Source organism: Pongo abelii, chromosome 5 (genome assembly GCF_028885655.2).
Source record: "Pongo abelii isolate AG06213 chromosome 5, NHGRI_mPonAbe1-v2.0_pri, whole genome shotgun sequence".
Taxonomy (NCBI): domain Eukaryota; kingdom Metazoa; phylum Chordata; class Mammalia; order Primates; family Hominidae; genus Pongo; species Pongo abelii.
Window position 1 is genome coordinate 52,972,400 of NC_071990.2, and position 21,466 is coordinate 52,993,865.

At 46.6% G+C, this 21,466-nt stretch overlaps 1 protein-coding gene across 1 annotated transcript in view; it reads right to left on the bottom strand.

Annotated features, from left to right (window-relative positions):
- The window catches only part of TRAM2 (translocation associated membrane protein 2), a 79,937-nt gene that overhangs the window by 6,986 nt on the left and 51,485 nt on the right, over positions 1-21,466 (bottom strand). Inside the window, exons 3-10 of the mRNA XM_024248050.3 lie at positions 12,233-12,342; positions 11,605-11,721; positions 5,155-5,213; positions 3,868-3,952; positions 3,187-3,257; positions 1,667-1,771; positions 1,235-1,378; positions 200-363 (exon numbers count right to left, since the gene is read on the bottom strand). Of these exons, the coding sequence (XP_024103818.1) occupies positions 200-363; positions 1,235-1,378; positions 1,667-1,771; positions 3,187-3,257; positions 3,868-3,952; positions 5,155-5,213; positions 11,605-11,721; positions 12,233-12,342 (855 nt within the window). The remainder of the gene's footprint in view (positions 1-199; positions 364-1,234; positions 1,379-1,666; positions 1,772-3,186; positions 3,258-3,867; positions 3,953-5,154; positions 5,214-11,604; positions 11,722-12,232; positions 12,343-21,466) is intronic.

Sequence of the window (21,466 nt, forward strand, 5' to 3'; positions counted from 1 at the left end):
CCACAGCCTGTCCCTGGCCCACACCCAGCCACGTGCCAATCAGGGAGCTAGGAGCCCCAGCCCTGAGGTAGGGGGCAGGAAGGAGAAGCTGGCAGGATTGGTCTGGGGAGCGCCCAAGAAGCCAGGTGCCTTGGCTCCTCCCACCCATCCCAGACAGACTTCCCTGGCTCCACTCTCTGCCAAGGGCCCTGGCACTCACCAGATTCCCTCTTGATGAGCCTGGCTGGTAGTCTGGGTGTAGCTGGGACTCTCCGCTTTGCACTCTGCTCATTCCAGTATTCCCGCCAGTGCCGCAGCTGGGAGTGGATGAAGCGCCACATGAGCCAGGCCTGGGCGGCACACACCAGCAGCAGCATGCAGAGCCTGCAGAGGGGCAGGGGGTGGGCTTAGGCTGGGGCTTGGGCTCACAGCCTTGGGGCTGGGTTGTGCAGGGGAGAACAAGGGCCAGGGGCCCTGCAGTTCCCATGGCTCATCACCTCCGCCTTCACCACTGGCCCTCTTCGATACCACCACTATCACCAGGAAGAATGTGAGCTTCAGTCAGTCTCTGCTCCAGCACACATCACATGTGCCAGGGAGATGGGAAGGAAGTGGCGACAGACGTACGGCCAGCTCTACAATCACGCTACTCCCATGACAAGGGAGGGGTCCATGGCTGTGTCTCTTTTGCACCCATTGCACAGAACAAGACTAATGTAAGCTCCACAAATATTGGTAGAATTCAAATGAATTGAATTTCTGGAAGAGTGGCTTCTCATTTAACATGTCACTTAAAAGTGGAGCAACCCTGGACAAATCACTCTCCTGGGCCTAGGGGCTCCGGGAAATAGTGGCTTCCTCACTGCCTTTCTCGCTGGTAGAGGAGGCCACTGGCCAAGCCATTGAGCACATGGTTTTAAAGCACCCACACACAAGAAGAGGAGAATGATATCAACTGAGAGACTGGGTGTGACGCCTCTGTGCGCCACAAAGTGCCAGACAAATGTAAGGGATTCCTATTTGGACTAGTCTGAGTAAACCAGGACCAGGGAGTGAAGATGGTTTGGATGGAACCAGAGGCTGCTATCTCTTCTCCCCTCTGGCCTGATATCCAGAGATTTCCAAAAAATAACATGTGGGAGACTAAAGGGTCTGCTGCCTCCAGACCTTCTGCAGGGGCTGTGCCAAGTTCAGGAGGCTCCTTGTGGTACTCAGGAAGCCCTGGCTTATCACCTTGGACTTCTGCTTGACTCACCTGCAAAACAAAGTGTTGAAGTTCCCTTTCTCGGGATCAAATGCCTGGTTTTCCATGCGAGCCAGTCCAAAGCCAATGGCCAGCACGGCAAGGGTGAGGATGAAGAGGCGGGTGACCCCAAAAACAGCAGCCCAGGCACTGAACCTGCTCACAGAGGCAGAAGAGGGATGTCAGTCTTTAGCGCCCTTGAAGGAATCTTCACCCACTTCTCCAGAAGAGACCCCAAGCGGGAAGAGGATTCAAGGTGGCTGGGGAAAGTGCTTGAGGGACGAGATATCTAAAATCAGATGTTCCAGAAAAAAATAACGTGAGGGCACCATCTGCAGGTAAGCGGGCAGTGTGCACCCAGGGAGGGACCCTCCAACCATCTGGGCCTTGGGGGAACCCCTGCCCAGGTCTCTAAGCAGGCCAGCCTGCAGCAGCCCCACTTACAGTTTCTCGTTGTTTTCATCTGCAAAGTAGAAGAGTCGAGCCGTGTGGAAGAGGAACTCAGTTGAGTACTGCAGTAGCAGCAAGATCAGGCCCAGGCGGCTCAGGCTGGGGGTGGGGAAGACTAGATTACATTCCCTCCAAGATGCTGCGTGGAGCAGAAGCCATTACATCTTGGCTCAGGCTGTCCCCTGTGCCTGGCTGGGCTCTGCTTTCCACTCCCACTTTCCCTGGCTGGCTCTGCTCCATCCTTTAGGATTCAGTTTAGCTCTCACACCTTTAAGACATTTTTCCTAATACTGACCCGCTGGCCGTTCAGCTGTCCTGTCTCGGTCAGATGCCCTTGCCTGCTCCCACAGCAAACCTGGCATAGGCCCTTCACAGTACTTAGCACCTTGCACTCATCACCTAGGCTGGAACCAAGTACATAAAAGGTACTCAGAACACATTTGCTGAGCTCTGAGTATAGGAATATGAAATGTTCCTGTTGTCTGACTTTCCATTATCCAAGCCTTCACAGCTCCGAGGTACATGCAGAAGCAGCAAGTGCTCCTTCTGTGTGGTCCTGCTCATACATTCTTCTCTGGTCCTCGCCACTGCTACGGTGACAGTGCAGACTGGCTTCTTAGACCCGTTATGCATGTAACACATGACCATCCAACACAAGGGCAGAGCTGGCATCACCCCACAGCCTTCGGCCCTCAAAGACCCACCCAGGAATTGATGCTGCTACAGGCCACCAGAGACAGGAGACAGAGTTTGAGAGCTCCCTCCCTGCCTCAATCTTACTAATCCAAGTCAGTCATTTGCACAGGATGCCTGCTGCAAGGACCTAGTCCAACACACCTCAGGATTTCCAGGCACCTCGGCAGAAAGTTACACACAGTGAGCTCTGTAAGTGCCAGCCTAGAGAAAGTGTGGGGTGCTCTCTTTTACTGCATGGATAACACTCAGCAAAAGCCCAGATTATCAATGACACAGCTTATTAACATCAAAAGAATGCTTTTCATAAGAGGCTCTTCAAGAACTAATATTATAGCAATTCTTTCTGCTTCTAGAACAACTAAGAGAGACCTACTCTCCATGTCATTATAAACCAAAGGGAAGGGAATTCCAGGGCTATGAGCTCTAGCAGTGTTTGCATTGGACACTGTGAGGTAAGAGCCCAGCTTTGGGAGGCCTTCAAGCTGCAAAGCCATGGTTCAAAGGCCAACATCCATTGGAAGTCTTCCTGGCTCTCTCTGTTGAGGGTCTTCTGGGTTGCAGAGCAGATGATACATACTGTGTTATGGTGTTCATCACTCTCAACTGTCCTTACTTATGTCTATAACTGTGTCTTCAGACTGAGAATGAACCACTGAAGATAAAGAATCTTCCATTACCATCTTTGTATTGCCAAGTCTTAGCATGGTGCTAGGCACACAGAGGATGTCAACAAATGCCTGATAATTATATGATTGTGTGGACAGATGCATGGACATAAAAGTGCAAGGAAATCTGGCTGGCTCCATGGTCTCACTCACTTTAAGAGGTATGCTCCAGCTATATGCACCAGGTACAGGCAAATATACTGGAGCTGGCGGGGAATTTCCTCCTGGAAACAAGAGAAGCAGATGGTAAATTTGCTAATTCCCTAACTGAAGATTCAGGGAAGGGGGAAAAGTGCAGGGGGATGAGAGAGGGCCAGGCTCCTCTGGGCTGCTTTAACACACAGTCCCATGTCCCACGAGTCCCACAGTCCCACTGCACCAGGCTGCTGAAATTCAAAGACATTCAGGTCCATTCCCAAATTCCAGCAGCCTTGGGTCTAGTGTCAGAGGGCGAGGTTTGGATTGAGAAAGAAGAGACAGGGACTGGAGAAGAGGGCTCTTGGAAATAATTCAGAAGGAAACTATAAAAAGTAAAAATAAAAAAAGACTATGGAAATGGCAAAGACCTCTCCTATGACATCTATAAGACGAGAGTTAGGTTTCCTCCAAAGCCACAGGTCTGGTGGAAGAGGCAGGCAAGAGACTGACACTGGTGATCAACTACGTGGCACTTCTCCAAGAGATGACTCAGCATGTTGCTCAACCCGCAACATATTCCTATCACCACCCAACACTCCATGCTTCTGGAGGAAAGGAAGGGAGGTACCCCTGGGAATAGCAGGAGGGGAGTGGTCAATGAATGGCCTCCAAGAAGGGGGAGAAGTGAGCACTCACCTTCCGTACCTTCTGGAAGTATAGCTCAGGAAGTGCGTGCAGCCAGTAGGCCAGCTGGCATAGGTAGAAAAACTTCACCTGGAAGCTGGAGACAAGGGGGCAAGTCACATGGGCAGGATAGAGAAAAGTGTCCCTGCAGGCACTGGCCAAGCACAGGAGGGAAAAGCATGGGCCGAGACTCTGCCTGTGAGGAGCTGGTCCAGGAGCAAGGGAGTTAGGCCAGTGACCGCCGCACCCTGAGCCTGGGACCCTGGCTTCTCCATTGGCCTGTGCCCTTGTTGCACATACAAGACCACTTAAAGGACATGGAAAGTCCACAGAAAGAAACAAACATGATTAAAATAGTGCAGAGGAGGAGGAATCCTTCAGCCTTGAGGAGGCAGCTGATTACAGAGCACTGTTGATGGAGATAGGGACTAACAGATACACTGACACAACAAACGGCTCTAAGCAGCAAGGGAAGGTTCTAACTCAGCCCTACATCCTTTGCTATTGTTGCTCTTAAAGATCTCGGGAAAGGCAGCAAGGCGCGGTGACTCACGCCTGTAACCCCAGCACTTTGGGAGGCTGAGGCAGGTGGATCACCTGAAGTCAGGAGTTTGAGACCGGCCTGGCCAACATGGTGAAATCCCATCTCTACTAAAATACAAAAATTAGCTGGGTGTGGTGGCACATGCCTGTAATCCAAGCTACTTGGGAGGCTGAGGCAGGAGAATCGCTTAAACCCGGGAGGCGGAGGTTGCAGTGAGCTGAAATCATGCCATTGCACTCCACCCTGGGCAACAAGAGCAAAACTCCATCTCAGAAAAAAGACAAAAAACAATCAGGAAAGGCAAAGGGTGGCCTCCTGAGGAGATGGCCCCAGGTATTGCCCTCAGGGTAAACTGCCCTCTTGGCAGCACTATATGAGGCAGAGGACGCTGACTCTGACAGACCACCAGCCATGGCAGGCCAGAAGGAAAGACACTCTATGGATGTCAGGGGGTCGCCAAGAAGGTAGAAACCCAGAGGGCATTATGGAGGGAGATGTTCTGCTTCTGTATCTGTCTCATGCAGTTGAGGCACCTCCGTGATGGGAGCCAGCACAGATGGAATTTCATCTGGGGATTCTCTGGTCAAGCATGCTGAGAAGTGGCTTCCAGACAAGTCTACCATCCACAATAGGCTCAGGGCATGATCTGCTCGTCAGGCCAGCTGGGCCTGTGGTGTTCTGGCCACACTCCGTTGGGACAGGAAGGCAGTGGGCCCGGTTGCTCCTCCCTGGGGCTGAGTCAACAGAATACTCACGGGAGGTGCACATGTGGGTAGTCTTCCCAGAGGCTTCTTGGGTTTGTTAAGTATCCTTCCTGCAGTGGGCGAGAAGAGAGACCATTTAGAGATGTTGACATGAGACCTGCTGGGGCCCTGGGACCAGTCCAGGAGTCAGGGATGCATCCAGCCCCCACCTGACAGAAAGAGGAAGGAACAGGAAATGTGAAAACAGAGAACTTCTCTGTGTGGGACCCCTGGTGCTTGGCTGGTTTCTTTACTGTGGAAGAGTCATGCTGGAGTAGGAAGGGCCACGCTCTGAGGTCCAAAGACCCACATCTGAAGATGAGTCTGACAAGTAAATTAGTCTTGCTCCTCTGAGCAAGCTAATTAGTCTCCCTAAGCCACAGCTGGCTCATCTGCAAAACAAAAATACCCACCCTCACAGAGTTATTGTTTGAAATGAATGGGATAGTTTATGTGCCACTGTCTAGTCCTGTGCCTGGCATGCAGGCACTCAGGAAATGCCTCTATAATGAATAAGCAAATGAATTCTAGAATCACCACTCGCTGGAAAAATGAAAAGCCTACTTTGGCTTTTCACATCCTGCTGAATAAAAAACATGGCAGGACCCCATAGGCCTCACCTTGCAGCTGGACTCTGACACCTACCACACTGTGTCATTACTGTCAGTTGTTTCCATTACTCTTGCACGTCCCTTCACACTAGGGCCTTTTCTTGCCTATCTTTAGAATTCTAACATCTAGCCCAGCACCTTATATGGGGTGGGGATGGTAACATGAAAATCCTTCCATCACAAAACATCTAGAAATGCTGGGTGAAATCTAATGAATAGCTCACAGTTAAGAAAGGGAAACCCCCTGGGACCCAAAGGGAGAGGGAGGCTAAAAGGCAGAGCAGTAAAGTGACACTGTAGCAGCCCAAAAGGCACTAGTCATGGGCCAGGGTTTTTGTGCCCATGTGAGAACAGAAGATGGTGCCTTGGGAGATGGAACCCAAGACCCTTGTATAAGACCAGGACCTCTGAAAGGCCACTATCTCAGAGAAAGGAAAAGACTAGAAAGTGTTTGCTGACCAACACAGGGAAATGAAGATATCTGCTCAGCCCATACTCAAGGTGAAAACGAAATCATTTATGCTAAAAATCTGCAACCTCAGGTTCACTCTGAGTTTGGAGGTGAAATATACTACCTGTGTGATCCAAAAGCCGCCAAGGTAAGAAATTAGAATTAATAGTGTGGTGGGCCAGTGATACCCTAGGGACATACCCTCATCCAAGGATGCTCAGGATTCCCACAGATAAAACCTTGCTAAAGATGAATTTATAATCCAAGATTACAAAGCACGGAAAGAAATAATCTACCACAAGCAAGAGTCAGCTGACACTACAGGAGTGCAATAAACACCAGTTGGTTGAATGAATGAATGATGAATGCTTTGGGCAATTTTTCTCTTCTGAAGAAAGGGCTCTTATTTGTCACTCAGAAGGCAGAGCAGATTAGATTAGGATGACTTCATCTTAGAAATGGGAAAATGAAAAAACAAATAGGAAGGATCTCCTGAAATAAGAGTTTTGTTTTGTTTGTTTTTTTGATAAGGAGTTTTGCTCTTGTTGCCCAGGCTGGAATGCAATGGCACGATCTCAGCTCACTGCAACCTCCGCCTTGCAGGTTCAAGCAATTCTCCTTTCCTCAGTCCTCCCGAGTAGCTGGGATTACAGGCACGCGCCACCACGCCCGGCTATTTTTTGTATTTTTAGCAGAGATGGGGTTTCACTACGTTGACCAGGCTGGTCTCAAACTCCTGACCTCACTTGCCTCGACCTCCCAAAGTGCTGTGACTACAGGCGTGCACCATCGCGCCCAGCCAAGATAGTTTTTCAGTAGCACAGCTAAAATCTGAGTTGGGCCACAAGCCTTCTGGTCCAATAATTTCAGGCTAGGTTGCTTCAGAAAATCAGAAAATCAGCTGAGCTGGTGGCTTTGATGAGAAGGCTGAGAACCTCAAATGTTCACACTGGGATTAAAGGCAGAGGTTTTACAGTGCTCAGAATGAGGCCAACAGGGTTTAGTAAGAAGCATTCTAGGTTATTGTCTATTAGGATCTTTAGTTGTATTTCCAAGTGAGGGCTGATCCACTCACTTTTGAGTCACTAAACGCCCTGTGACCTATCAGCATGCCTTTCGGGTATAGTCCACAGCCCTAATCCCACTTGGGCCTCCATGAGCGCAATAACCTGACTGATAAGTCCAATCGGATACATCTATACCCCTGTAGTCACAGTCACCTGGATTAGAAGGAAATGATCTCACTTCGAACTTACATGGCCTCATTTCTAATCTATTCTCACTACCACTGCCCTCCTCTCTCCTCCCTGGGTCATGCGCCGATTGCGGAATAAAAGTGGATGAGGCTCTCGGGTGGTGGCGTGTGTGGCGGTGTTGACTGTTGTGAGCTCTTTAAAATACACTGCTTCTATCACCTCCACCCGCCCCGTCTGTCGCGCACACGCCTGCCTTCATCAGCTCTCCTGCCCCAGGCTACCTCATTCCAGGGACATCAGAGAGATGAGAATGTCTCTTCCTAGAGGAAGCAGGAATGTACTTAGCAGGAAAAATGGTACTTCTGAAACTGAGGTGGGAGAGAAAGTTTTGCCCAAACAAGACTCGCCAAGAAAAGCAGCACTGAGAGCAATGTAAAGCCCAGAAAATCTCGTGATTTTAAACAGGAACGCTCCTTGGCTTGGCCTCTTACTTAGAGACAAAGAGGTCAGAACTTTGAAGCCAACAAGCAAAGAAACTCCCCAGAAAAATGTTGCCTGCTTGTGAATGTCCAGTCCACTGGGACTGGAGGAGGAAAGGGGTGGAGGGAGGAGAGCAGGGGGAGCCAGAGGAAAAATGACTCACTGCTCTGAGAACAGCCTTTTCCAGACCTCTGTCCAGGCAGCTGTCTGAGGGAGGACTGAGGCTGGGGCACCCTCTGAGCTCAGGCATGCAAAGCACCTGAGTCCACAGGGGGCTGAGTGTGACCCAGCAAGCACCTGAAACCCACCCCAAATCCCATCCACTGACAGGCCCCAGCGGATGGTTTGGAGAAGCTTTTGAAATCCTTTGTTCTCTCTTGATTCTACAAATCCACCCATGAGCTAAGCAAGGCCTCAACAAGGTGGAGAGATCCCTCCTGTTTCCCCAGCAGCCTTCCTTTTGGTGTGTGAACAAACACAACCACGAAGAACAGCATAATTCAGACACAGCACAGGCAAGTGCTACATAAATTCAGACATACCTTATATTATTTGACCATCAGAACAACCATGCACTAAAAATCTGCCCTAAAGCAACTAGTCTGTTAGTAGAAACCAGTCCTGGTACAAGCACCAGCATTAAGGACATTCCCTCTACTTGGTTCTAAAATCTACGGTGGATTTTAGGTTCTAAAAGATGAAGTCAAATATAGCAAGGAAGTCAGATAGGGAAGACCAAACGCCCACCCATCCTGCTTTCTCCAGTGGAGTGTTTTTTTTTCTTTTTCCCTCAACAATGAGTAGTTGATCAAAGGTAGATTAAAAGTTGGAGGCTGACATTCCTATAAAATTATTGGCGGTCCAGCCACACACCTACTGCTCTGCCTCTATATATGCAGAGAGAAATGTTTCAATCAAACATCAAAATAATACTGGTATTTCTTGTAGGAGGAATTTGCTTTTTTGAACTTCTCTATGTTGTTCACTTTTTAAAAAATGATAATTTATGATATTTATTAAAACAACCAATTCATTACTTAAAAAATGTTGAAGGCTGGAGAGAGAAGATGCATTTGCAGTTTATTCACTCATTCTCATAGCCAACATTTAGTGGGCACTTAGTATGTGCCAGGCACCGTACCAGGGATACAGCAGTGAGCACGGTGCCTGCTAGCAGGCAGCTCAGAATCTAGTGGGAGAAACAGAGAATACACAATCAAGAAAAGCACCAGCAACAGGCATAGCGCAGAAAATGCAAATTGGTGGGGGGTTCTCTGAGGAGATGGTATTTAGGCAGAGACTTGGATGGCAAGAAGGAGTTGGCCATGGGATGGCAGGGGATGGAGCCCTTGAGCAGAGAAATCACCAGTACAAAGCCCAGGATGCAGAACAGCCAGGCCAAAAGTGGGGTTGTGGCCAGTGAGATGAGACCAGCAAGATCAGCAGGGCCCAGATCACATGAGTGGGGAGGAAAAAATGATTTCACTGCAAGTGTGATGGGGCTTTTAAGCACGGGAATGTATGGTTTTATTTCTGTTTTAAAAGATCCATCTGGCTGAGCAGAAAATGGATTGGGGTGGGAGGGTACAAGAGTGGAAACAGTCTCCTTCTAGAAAAAAGATATTCAGTGTCTAGGCAAGAGATGATGGTGGCTTGGACTATACAGATCAAGGTTTCTCAATCTTGGCACTATGGCCAGATAGTTCTTTGTTATGGAGGCTGTCCTGTGCATTAAACACTATATTGTAGCATCCCTGGCCTCCACCCACTAGATACCAGTAGCATATTGCCAAATGTCCCCTACAGGCCCAAATCTCCCCTAGTCAAGGGTCACTAGACTAGGGTTGGTGGTGCCGGCAGAAAGCGGCAGATAGTCTCAATGTGTTTGGGAGGCAGAGCTGGCAGGACCAGCCGATGAAATGACTGTGGAGAGTGAGAGAAAGAAGAGTCATGAAAAAATTTGCATCATAACAGAAAAATATTATTTTTTTAAAAAATCAAGCTGTTTTTATGCCTTTTACAGAACTACCTCTCTTCTTCTTCAATCACTTTCCTTCCAGGAAGCACGGTTCCAATGGAGGAAGGCAAGGAGCCAAATGTTGTTGGGTAGAGTTGGGGGGTGTCACTGGAGCTTTCTGTGGTCCCCTGGTCTCTGTGCCTATTGAATATGTTCAGTGGGGAACTGGCTCTCCCCAGAATAAAAGACTGTTATGTGCCTCCCCAAGAAAAGCCTATGTGCTCTCAAACTAATTAGCATCATGTTCAAATCCTTGAAGAACTGAGAGAGGCAAAGACAGAGCTGTTGAGCATTTTACACCCTGGAAGGCATGTTAAGCAACTTGGCTCTAGCCTCCAAATCTGGTCGCCACGTGTCACAGCTGGGGTGGAATGTTTGGGGGTGAAGTTGAAAGGGTAAAAGTGATTCAGAGATGAGGCAATCCTTCTCCTGAACGGCGTCTTTGGTATCTTGAGGCTGTTCTGCTTCAAAGCAGCTTAGGCCTCCAGGGTTAGGCATGAACTGAACGTCAAGGGACTGGGTGTGGTCTGAAACCTGGAAGTCTAGGGACTTGTGTGCACAGCACGACAGCAGGGATGCACTGTTCACACAGTGTCAATCTGCCCCTGGGACTGTGACAGAGTAGCCTTGCCTGAGAGGATGGAAGTCTTGGGCCCCTCATTTAAAATTCCTAGTGTTCTGCTTAGGAAAGCTGTTCTATGATGAAATGATAATAGGAATAAAAACAATGTACAAAAGGACATGTTGACTCTGGCTTTGAGAATAGGAATTCAACATTCAGCTCTGGAGACAGAGTTCCTTGTGATGGGAGGGCCCATCGCTGTCACTGAAAGAAGAGGAAGAAAGTGAGGGATCTGTGGAAGGCTGGGAAGGAAATCTTCAAGAGGTCACAGGGTTGCTGAATTTTCCAAGACCCAGGCATGGATTTCTCAGGGGGCCAGGTTACAGGAAGGTAGAGCTCCAGGTGGTGGTGGGTACTAACTCAACACTTCCTAGCAGGACAGGCAAGGTCTTGTTACAGCAAACTCCAAAGGACCATCCACATTCCTTTCTATGAGGGAATTTTGCTCTATCAAAGGTTGCTTGAAATAAGAGTCTGTTTACATAGAAAAGAGGGGAAAATTGTCTGGTCCTGCAGGCATTTGTTGAAACCGCATTGACTCTCACAGGATTTGATGAGCTGACAGAGTGAGGCTGGCCTCGTTTATAGAAGGCCAAGGTAGTAAAACAGAGAGTAAGCTGGGCTTCGAACTCTACCTCCAAGTCCAAACTATCCTTTGCTGTTTCGAAACCACAGAACCACAGGCATACTGCAAAATTTGAGCTTGGAACTCTTCAATCTGTAACATGGGTATCAGAATGAATATCAAATGTATCTTATGGGACAGTGTTTGTAGAAGAGCCTTGTAAAACAATACAGTATTATGTAGATACATGGTATCATTACTGCAGTATTGCATAATGATTATAACAAGTGGTGACTGTTGGACTCTTTCCAGCTATAAAATGGTATCTCTCTGCAATACCATGAGGATGCAAACATAGTTTCAGTTCTAAGAAGTAAAGAAGGTTCTAGAAACTTGTTTCCCTTAACAGAAAAAGAAAAAGAGCAAGGGGTCCTTTGCAGTCATTTGATTAGCAATCCCAGAGCCGGAATTGCCCCTTGGTCTGAGCTCTCCCGCTTCAGCAGTCCTGAGAATGGCTCACCGTCACCACCACGTAGAAGCACCAAATCACTGAGGTGAAATGAAAGACGACCAGCTGTCCAGATTCATTGAACTTGCTGTGTTTGACTTTGGAGAGATGAAGCCGTTTGCTGATTTTCTAAAGAATAAAGAAAACCCCTCATATTAATATACAAATGTATCCATATTGGGCAGGTTTCAAACTCCTGTATTCTCCCCACAGAAGGGTTGAACATCGTTAGAAGTTTGCAGCTGGCCATAATTCAAGTCATCTGGTGTAAGCCTACTGTGTGCATACAGTGCTTGGTCTAAGGCAAGCATTTTGAGAAAGTGGCAAGATGAATGTCTCTAGCCTACGTGTAAAGAAAATATCCCCAATTACTCAATGTGCCATAGACCCATAAGGACACCATCTCCAGACAGCTTTCTCTCTGTGTAATAAATACTGCTGTCTCATGTGCTGATTAAAGGAGGCTGTGAGAGGGAACAGAAACCAAAGTGTGGTGAAGGAAGCCCAGGCAATAGACCCAACCAGCACAAGCAAGTTGGAGAATGAATGGTTGCAGAGCTGCAGTTTCCTCTAAGGCCAGGTCCTCCACCCCAAGGCACCTCCCCAGCTTCTGATCTCAGAATCCAGACACATCACTTACATCTAAAATGTACTCCTGAACCACAGCGTGCAAGATGATGGTGATGAAGATGTAGAACAAGATTGTGACCAGGTCCTTAGGGCCATAGTGGTAGTGCACGGTCTCACTGTCTGTGGAGGTAATAAAAGTCCCATCAGCATCCCCGGGGGAAGGAAATACTCTGGGACCCAAAACTGAAATGAGATGGGAGGCAAAATGTGCCATCAAATGCTACCCGTTTGCTATAGCCCCAGACTCAGAAGAAGGTTTCTGCCCCAGAATCCTGCCCACCCTCTGGTCTTAGCCCTTGGAAGCACCAATGGAGGTGGCTAAGGAGAACCAAGTGCATGGCTGTATTGTCCTAACAGTATCTCCTGAGTCTGTGCAGCAGAGCACAGTGGTTATAATGGAGCCAGGGTTAGAGACCACCAATCCCCATCACTGCCTCTATCACTCCCTAACTGTGTGACTGTGGATAAAGGACTAACCTCTTTGAGCCTCAATTTCCTCCCCTGTAAAATGGGACTATAGTTACGCTTTCTCAAGAAAGCACCGCGTAAGGGCTAAATGTGGACTCAGAAGCTGGACTCTTCAGTTTGTATTGCAGCTATGTCCTATGTGACCCAGGGATATCTCCATGTGTGACTTTTCTGTACCTCAGTTTTCTCATCTAAAAAATGAGGACAACATTTCCTGCATAGTATGTTTATTATGAGAATTAAATGAATAAATGCGAAATGCTTAGAACAGTGTCTGGCACATAGTTAAGTGCTATATATGTACTTGCTATTATTTTTGTTGTTGGGCTAGTGCAAGGATCAAATGAGATAATTTGCTTACAACAGTGCCAACAATTTACAGTAAGTCTGCAATAAATGGTGGCTTATTAAAATACAATTTAATAGTAATAAATTAGACAACATCTCAGGTATAGAAATCTTGTGAAACTCTGCCATTGCAGCCTGTGGACAGAGGAGAATCTGCATCCTTGCTCCAGTCAGTGGGCATCAGGCTGCGGGGCTGTGAGCCTGGTGGCCATGTGCCTGGGTCTCGGCTGCTCTCTGCAACCCCCACCTCCACCAGGCAAATGGCTGCTCTCCAGCTGTGCTGTGTTCGCTCTAAGTCACACACACATGAGTCATCTCACTGCTGGGATGCATTTACCAGAAGGTAGCCAGGCTCAGTTTGTTTCAGGGTGGCCAGGGAACAAAGTCAAGCTGATTGGGTCACTCTGGGAGTCCACCCTAATCTCAGCCACCCTAGACTGGGAGAATGTAATGGTGGGCAGTAGTGAGGGGGTGGGAGGAGGTGGCGAGGACAGAGAGAACATGATCTTTGAAATCAGACAAACTTTCCTTTTTCCTCTCCCTCTTCCTTTTCACAAAGACCTATTCTGTGAGAGGCACTGGGCTAACTGTTGAAACATGGAGATAAAAGACACCACCCCCGGTTGGAAAACATACAGTGCAGCAGGGAGACTAACAGACAGATGTATGATTACACTACAGACAGGCAGCGCTCCCGAGAGGCACACACAGTGAGCCACAGCAGGCGAGGGCCCCACTCTGGCTAGGGTGGAGGTTGTGGGTAAACTGTTCACTGGTCAGGGTGAATAGAACAGCATTGGCACTTGGGGACCAGCAGGAGAGGCCGGTAGCGGGGGACATCCTAGCCAGAGAAAGCAGCATCCACAAAGAATGAAGGGACTGCGGCTGGAGTACTGGGGGCAGAGGGGAGGTCACCATGGTGAGCGGCGGGCTGCTGTGCGTGGCATTGTGTGCCATGTAAAAGGGTGTGGACTTTATCCTGAAGGCAACGTGGAAACATCGAAGAATTCAAATTAAACAGGAAAATGATGACATTTGCGTTTTGGAACATTTACTCTGGCAGCAGTGAACATGCCCAGAGGTAAGGACACCGGTTAGAAAGCTCTTCCTGTGATCCAGGTAAGAAGCCACAGGGCCTGAATCAAGGCAGGAGAAGAGAGAGGAACGGAGAAGGAGGTCTGTCAGTGAGAGAGAGCTGATGAGCCTTGGCCACTGAGGACCGAAGGGCTGGGATCCAGGATGGGGAGTCGTCAGGCACTGAAGACCCGAGGAGAAGACATGAAGATGAGGGAGAGCAGACTCATGGCCCAGCCTCTCTGCTCTACCACATGTGACACCAGGATTACATTTTCCTTGCCTTCCTCATAAAAAGGCCAATTAGGTGGCCGCATATTTTGAAATTATAAAATAACTAAACACAGTTTCATCATCAAGATCATCCTTACCAGGCAAAATGGGATTTATACTCAACCAAACAAGCACAGTCCAAAAATCAGTGAAACAGTACCTGACAAGACCTTAGATTATCCATTTTAAAGTCCTTTACGAGGGTCACCTGCCATTCTTGATCCCAAATACTAGGGTTCCAAAGAAATGTGACTATAATCTGAAATCCTTCTTGAAACTAGAATGAATGTAGAAATAAACACAGACTTGTGTTCTGCTGTTGAGAGCTGCGCACATGCATCCTCATTGGCTGACAAACCACGCACAGGGCTCCATGCTGGGCGCTGGGAGACGGCAGGGAGCAAGGTGGGCACAGCCCCTGCCCTCTTGGAACTTAGCGGGTACACACCACATCCTCGTACACTTAAACACCAGCGGCCAAACAACTGTAACTCAACAACAAAAACCAAACAACCTGATTCTAAAAGGGACAAAGTTATTGAAGAGACATTTCTCCAAAGAAGAAATACAAATGGCCAATAAAGACATGAGAGATACTCAACACCACTCATCATGAGGGCGCTACAAATCAAAACCACAACAAGGTTATCTCCTCACACCCATAAGGACGGTTACAATGAGGAAAAAACAAACAAACAAGCAAAAAACAGAAAAACAACAAGTATTGGTGAGGATGTGGAGAAATTGGAAACTTTGTACATTGTTGGTGGGAATGTAAAATGGTACAGCCACTGCAGAAAACAGTGTAAGTGATTCTTCAGAAAGTTAACAATACAATTACCAAATATTTCAGTAATTCCACTTCTGGGTGTTGGGGTAATTGAAGGCTGGATTTCAATAAAATATTTGTACATCCATGTCCATAGCAGCATTATTCACAATAGCCAAAAAGATGGAAGCGATGCAGGTGTCCATGGATTGATGAATGAATAAACAACATGTGCTGTATACATACAGGGGAAGATGATTCAGCCTTTAAAAAAAAAGGAAATTCTGACACATGCTACAACATGGGTGGACCTCGAGGACATTAGACTAAGTTGAATAAGTCAGCCACAAAAGGACAAATACTGTATGATTCAATTTATTTATTTTTTTCCCCATCCAAAAAGAGCTGTATTTATCAGCTGCAGCCAATCATTATAACACAGAAATGCCAGCCCAAAATAGCCTCTATCTCATATTTTTATTTTATTTTTTTTCTTTTTTTTTTCTTTTATTATTATTATTATTATCATTATTATACTTTAGGTTTTATGGTACATGTGCGCAATGTGCAGGTAAGTTACATATGTATACATGTGCCATGCTGGTGCGCTGCACCCACCAACTTGTCATCTACCATTAGGTATATCTCCCAATGCTATCCCTCCCCCCTCCCCCCACCCCACAACAGTCCCCGAAGTGTGATGTTCCGCTTCCTGTGTCCATGTGTTCTCATTGTTCAATTCCCACCTATGAGTGAGAATATGCGGTGTTTGGTTTTTTGTTCTTGCGATAGTTTACTGAGAATGATGATTTCCAGTTTCATCCATGTCCCTACAAAGGACGTGAACTCATCATTTTTTATGGCTGCATAGTATTCCATATATGAGTTACCTAGACTAGTCAAATTCAGAGACAGAAAGCACAATGGTGGTTACCAAGGGCTGGGAGTGAGAGGAATGGGAAGGTGCTATTTAACGGGTACGGGGTTTGTTTTGCAAGATGAAAAGTGTTCTGAAAATTGGTTGTACAATAACGTGAATGTATTTAACAATACTGAACTGTACATTTAGAAATGGTTAAGACGGTTAAGTTTTACGTTATGTGTATTTTACAATTTAAAAAACAACAACAGCCAAGTGTGTCAATGCTCTGAAGTGGACTGAAGGCTGGGGGTGTGGAGCAGAAGGTTGGGGACCTGCAGAGGTGGGAGATCAGGAAGGACCCCTTAGAGGTCAGGGCAAGACATGCGGACTGTACCCTAAAGGAATGAGAGATACTGGAGGATTTTCGTCACATGTTCATAGAGACCTCTCTTCCTGCCACAGGGAGAATGGGTTAGAGTGGGAAGGCTGGAAGCCAGGAGAGCAGTCAGAAGGCGCCCGTGGGAATTCCAGGCAGAGCAATCGGAGAAGACATGGGCGTCGGGTAGATTCGGTAATGGAATCAAAAGAACCAGCTAACACGCTGGCTATGCGGATTGATTCTCAAGTTCCTTCTGGAACAGTACCTATATTCTATAGCCTCTTTCATGGTTTTAAAATTCTGCAACATGCATTATCTCATCTGATCATCTTAACTATCTCATGAGATGAGCAAGGAAAGTCAATGAGGGAAGAGTTCACAGAGTTAAGGGACACAGTCCGTTTCTTGGGTTTCCTCAATCCTAGAACCCAGCCACCAAATGCCACCTCAAGGTCAACACAGTCCCCCCATCCCACCCCATCACAGCTCTATTTCTGGTAATATACCATTCCTCTGACCTCTTACTCCTACAATCATAAGGAACAGCTTCATACACAATACTCAAAAGCTATATTCTGATTCGCACTAATTATCTCCATGATTTCCCTCCTTACCTGCTATCCTCCTCCTTTTTGTTTTGTTTTTTGAGACAGAGTCACCCAGGCTGGAGTGTAATGGCGCAATCTTGGCTCACCACAACCTCCCGGGTTCAAGCAATTCTCTTGCCCCAGCCTCCCAAGTTGCTGGGATTACAGGTGCAGGCCACCAGTTCTGGCAAAATTTTTTTTTTTTTGTATTTTTAGTAGAGATGGGTTTTTGCCATGTTGGCCAGGCTGGTCTTGAACTCTTGACCTAAGATGATCCACCTGCCTTGGCTTCCCAAAGTGCTGGGATTACAGGTGTGAGCCACCGCACCCAGCCCTATCTTCCTACTTTTGATCAGAGGAGGAAAGTAGTAGGTTGGTACAAATGTAGTAATAAATTGGTTTGGCCCTATTTTCATAGAACTATAGAGATTGGACCTTTGTCCCCTTCCGGATGCCTATAAACAAACTGATGTTTTTGATTTTTTTGTTGTTTTTAAATTTTGGTTGCCACTAATTCTTATAAAAATCCTCACACAAGGCCGGGTGCAGTGGCTCATGCCTGTAATCCCAGCACTTTGGGAGGCCGAGGCAGGCGGATCATGAGATCAGGAGATCGAGACCATCCTGGCTAATATGGTGAAACCCCCGTCTCCACTAAAAATACAAAAAAAAATTAGCCAGGCGTGGTGGCGGGCACCTGTAGTCCCAGCTACTTGGAAGGCTGAGGCAGGAGAATGGCGTGAACCCGGGAGGGGGAGCTTGCAGTGAGCCGAGATCACTCCCCTGCACTCTAGCCTGGGCGACAGAGCTAGAGACTCCGTCTCAAAAAAATAAATAAATAAAATAAAAATAAATAAATAAAAATCCTCACATGACCCAAGTTAGAGCTCCCACTTCTCATAGACTGCCCCTGTCATGCATGAGCTCTCAAAAAGAACAACAATCGTTTGGCAATAATCTATTTTTTTTTTTTAGAAGAATAAGTCCAGCACATCTCTGGCCTATGAGGCCAGAGAGGTGACTCTGATTTTGAATCAAAACAAAACGCCTACAGGGACCAGGGGGAGCACAAATGAGCCAGGTGGTCCAGGTGTCTCAAGATAGCTGCTTTCAATACAGAGGCCCACTGCATTAAGCAGGTCATATTCTTTACTTCCACAGAGAAATATGCTTTCCACTGTTTTTCTTTAAACATATCACCCTCTTGGTCTATCTTTCACATCTCCACTTTGAGAGAAACAAGTTTAAGAGATATCCACTGACCTTTTAACCTTACTAAAATAAATACACGTTAAAACTGAGATAAATGGTAGTAACTGGCAGCCTCGATGTCAGGAACACACTAGAGAGGAGGGGCATGTGTCCCACAGGGGTAAGGGAGGCAGTGAAGAAGCTGCATCTCAGCCACTGTGGCTGTGGGAGAGGCGCAACCCAGTGGCTGGAGTCCCAATGTTTCAATAGCTTTCTTTTGAAAGAAAAATCTTTACGTGAAATCATCTGATTTTAAAATGCTGATGACTAATTCGAAATTTTTAAAAACACCGTATGGGCCAACACCAGACTGGCCAAAGAAAACACATCTGTAGGCCAACTCTGACTACAGGCCACAGATTTGTAACCTCCAACCTTCATGACTCCTGATACCTTTCCAACACCAATACTCTATGAGCCTTCTTCCTATATAACCCTATGGAGTACGCCAATATGCTCTAGTGTAGGAATTAATCCAGCTTTGGTAAAAAGCACCTTCAATAATGACCTTCCTACCGTAGTGGGTTATCCCACCTCCCATCAAAAGTGCCACTTGCTTTGCTTATCTTTGATTACAGTTTAAAGAGAGACCTGAAATAATCAGAATCTTGGCTGTTTTGACAACCTCTGTGAGCAGCTGTCCCTTTTGGGGAGTCACATTCTGCTTGACCTCCTGCTCCGTTTCCTATGACTAATAGATATTTTCCTGTTTCCTTCTGAGGTCACCTGCAAGCGGCTTCTCCTGCCTGCCTTTACATTTCCCAATCCTGTCTGGATCCCACTGTGCGGTCTCTGACCTCCTCTGCACAACCTGAGCTGGTGTCCACTTCTTACTGCCATCCCATCTGCTTCTGAGAACTCATGTGAGCCAGGGCAGGCATCTGCCCCAGAAGCTTCTTCTTTTGTCTGAAAGCTAGTTGTTTAAAGAGCACCACTGTACTCCCAGTTTCTTTCCGAAGCCCTGCAAATCTGGATTTGTAAAATTTTCTTCTATTGGTTTCTGTGCCAAGAGCCAACTCTGTTTTCGTATTATTTTGAATTTTTTACACTATATATAAATCCAGAATTAGATATGGAAACACCACCACAAACAAAATCCGGAGGCAAATGATCACCTGGGGAAAATATTTACAATTCAGATCAGAGACAAAGTGCTAATCTTGCTAATATGTAGTAAGTTGCTATAATTTCACAATAAAAGGATTGTTAAAAATCGAGTAGAAATGAACAAAGGATATAAACAGACAAGCCACAGAAAAAAGAAACACAGAAAAGATGGCTGTTATACATTTAATAAAATGCTCAGCCTTACACAGAAGAGATATGCAAATTAAAACTACACTGAGATACCATTTCATACCTATCAGATTGGCAAAAATCCAAAGCTTGACAATATATTCTTGCTAAGGCTGTGGGGAAACAGACTCTTTCTTACACACTGCCAGCAGGAATGTAAAACGGTACTACCTCTTTGGAGGGCAATTTGGCAATTTCTATTGAGATTACAAATGCATCAATCCTTCGATGCAGCAATTCTACTTCTGGAAATTTATCCTGCATCTGGTACCTGCTACAGTCAAAATGACATGTGTACAAGGTTATACACCACAGCACTGTTTTTAATGGTAAATGAATGGAAACAACCCATGTTGTTTTATCTATAGGGAACTGGTAGATATAGCTATAATACACCAGGGTTACTCAACATGTGGCCATGGGCCAATAGCATCAGTAACACCTGTGAGCTTAAAAACACGCATTCTTGGGCCCTACCCCAGGCCTATTGGCTCAGAAACTTAAAGTAGAAATCTGTATTTAACTACACCTCCAGGTGATGCTGACCCAGCAAAAATTTAAAAAACATTTATGTAAGCAATAGAGAGATTTAAAAACATCGGAGAGAAATGAAATCAAGAACAGGTAAAACTGTAATCGGGGGATTTATGAACTAGAATAGCGGTTACTTTAGGAGGGGTGCTGACTGGAAGGGGCAGGAGAAAGCTGGGGTGCTGTATCTTGATCTAGGCTAGAGCTGCACGGGTGTGTACATATGTAAAAATCCATCAACATGGGCACTTGGCTGCATTAAACCTCAAAACACATTTTTAGAAAGTTGATGACGCTCTCTACATATTGATATGAAATGATATCTAGGATACATTATTTGGTGGGGAAAAAAGCCAGGTACAGAAGAAGCATACAGTATTCCATCTTTTATGTAAGAAAGGGCAGGAAAGAAAAATATGCATTTGTATTTGCATAAAGCAACACTGGATTGCCAGTTAAGAAATTCTTGGAGGGGGAGGGACTGCCCACAGGGAGTAGGGGTGTGAAAGGGAGGGAGCGCAGGGTGGGAACAAGACTCTCCCTCTGTAGTCATGGACTGGATGGGGCACAGGGAAGCTAGGAAGTGGGAAATACTCTATCTTGGTCTGGGTTCAATCGGTACAAAAAACCTTGAGCTAGGTTAGAGCTGTACAGGAAAGTGTTTTAATACAGATTTATACTTGAACTGTGTGAATGTATTTCTATTCAAAAAACAATTTTTAAGTAAGTCTTCAAATTCTTCCTGCTTTGTACAGATAAAGTGGTGCCTTCTTCTCTACTTTGTTGCTCTATTTTTTCTTTTTCTTCCATAGGGAGCGAGAATGGGCATGAAAAGACCTGGAGCTCACTTCTGGAGCCGCCACTTGTCTGTCACATGATCCAGGGTCTCTCTGTCTCAGTTAACCCTTCTGAACAATGGGATAAAACCACCTACCTTTTCTCACAGAGCTATACACTGTAAGGTGCTATGCAAATAGATGAAAGTATTATGCCTATTTCCAACAGAAACAATCAGACGCTAAAGGAACAGAAGAGTCACTTGCTCTATGCCATGCATGATACTGAGCACCTCTCATGGGAACATTTACTCTTCAGAGTAATCCCGGGTATTATCTCCATTTACTGACACGGCAGCTGAGGTGTAGAGGTGAGCAGTCGCTGTGCCCCCAGGACCTGCAGCTAGGCAGCAGTGGGGCCAGGACTCAACTGTGCTACTGATGCCAGGGCCAAATCCATTAGCTCCCCATCAGGCTTCTCTGCCTCCTGATGCCCCTTCAAATCACACAGAAGGTGCACTCATTAAACCCTGGAGGCCTGCCCCCACTCCCCCAGGTGGCAGGGAAAAAAGAGGAGCTTAAGACAGGCATGGGGCAAGCAGCCTCCAAGGGCAGCACTGTCCCCACTCT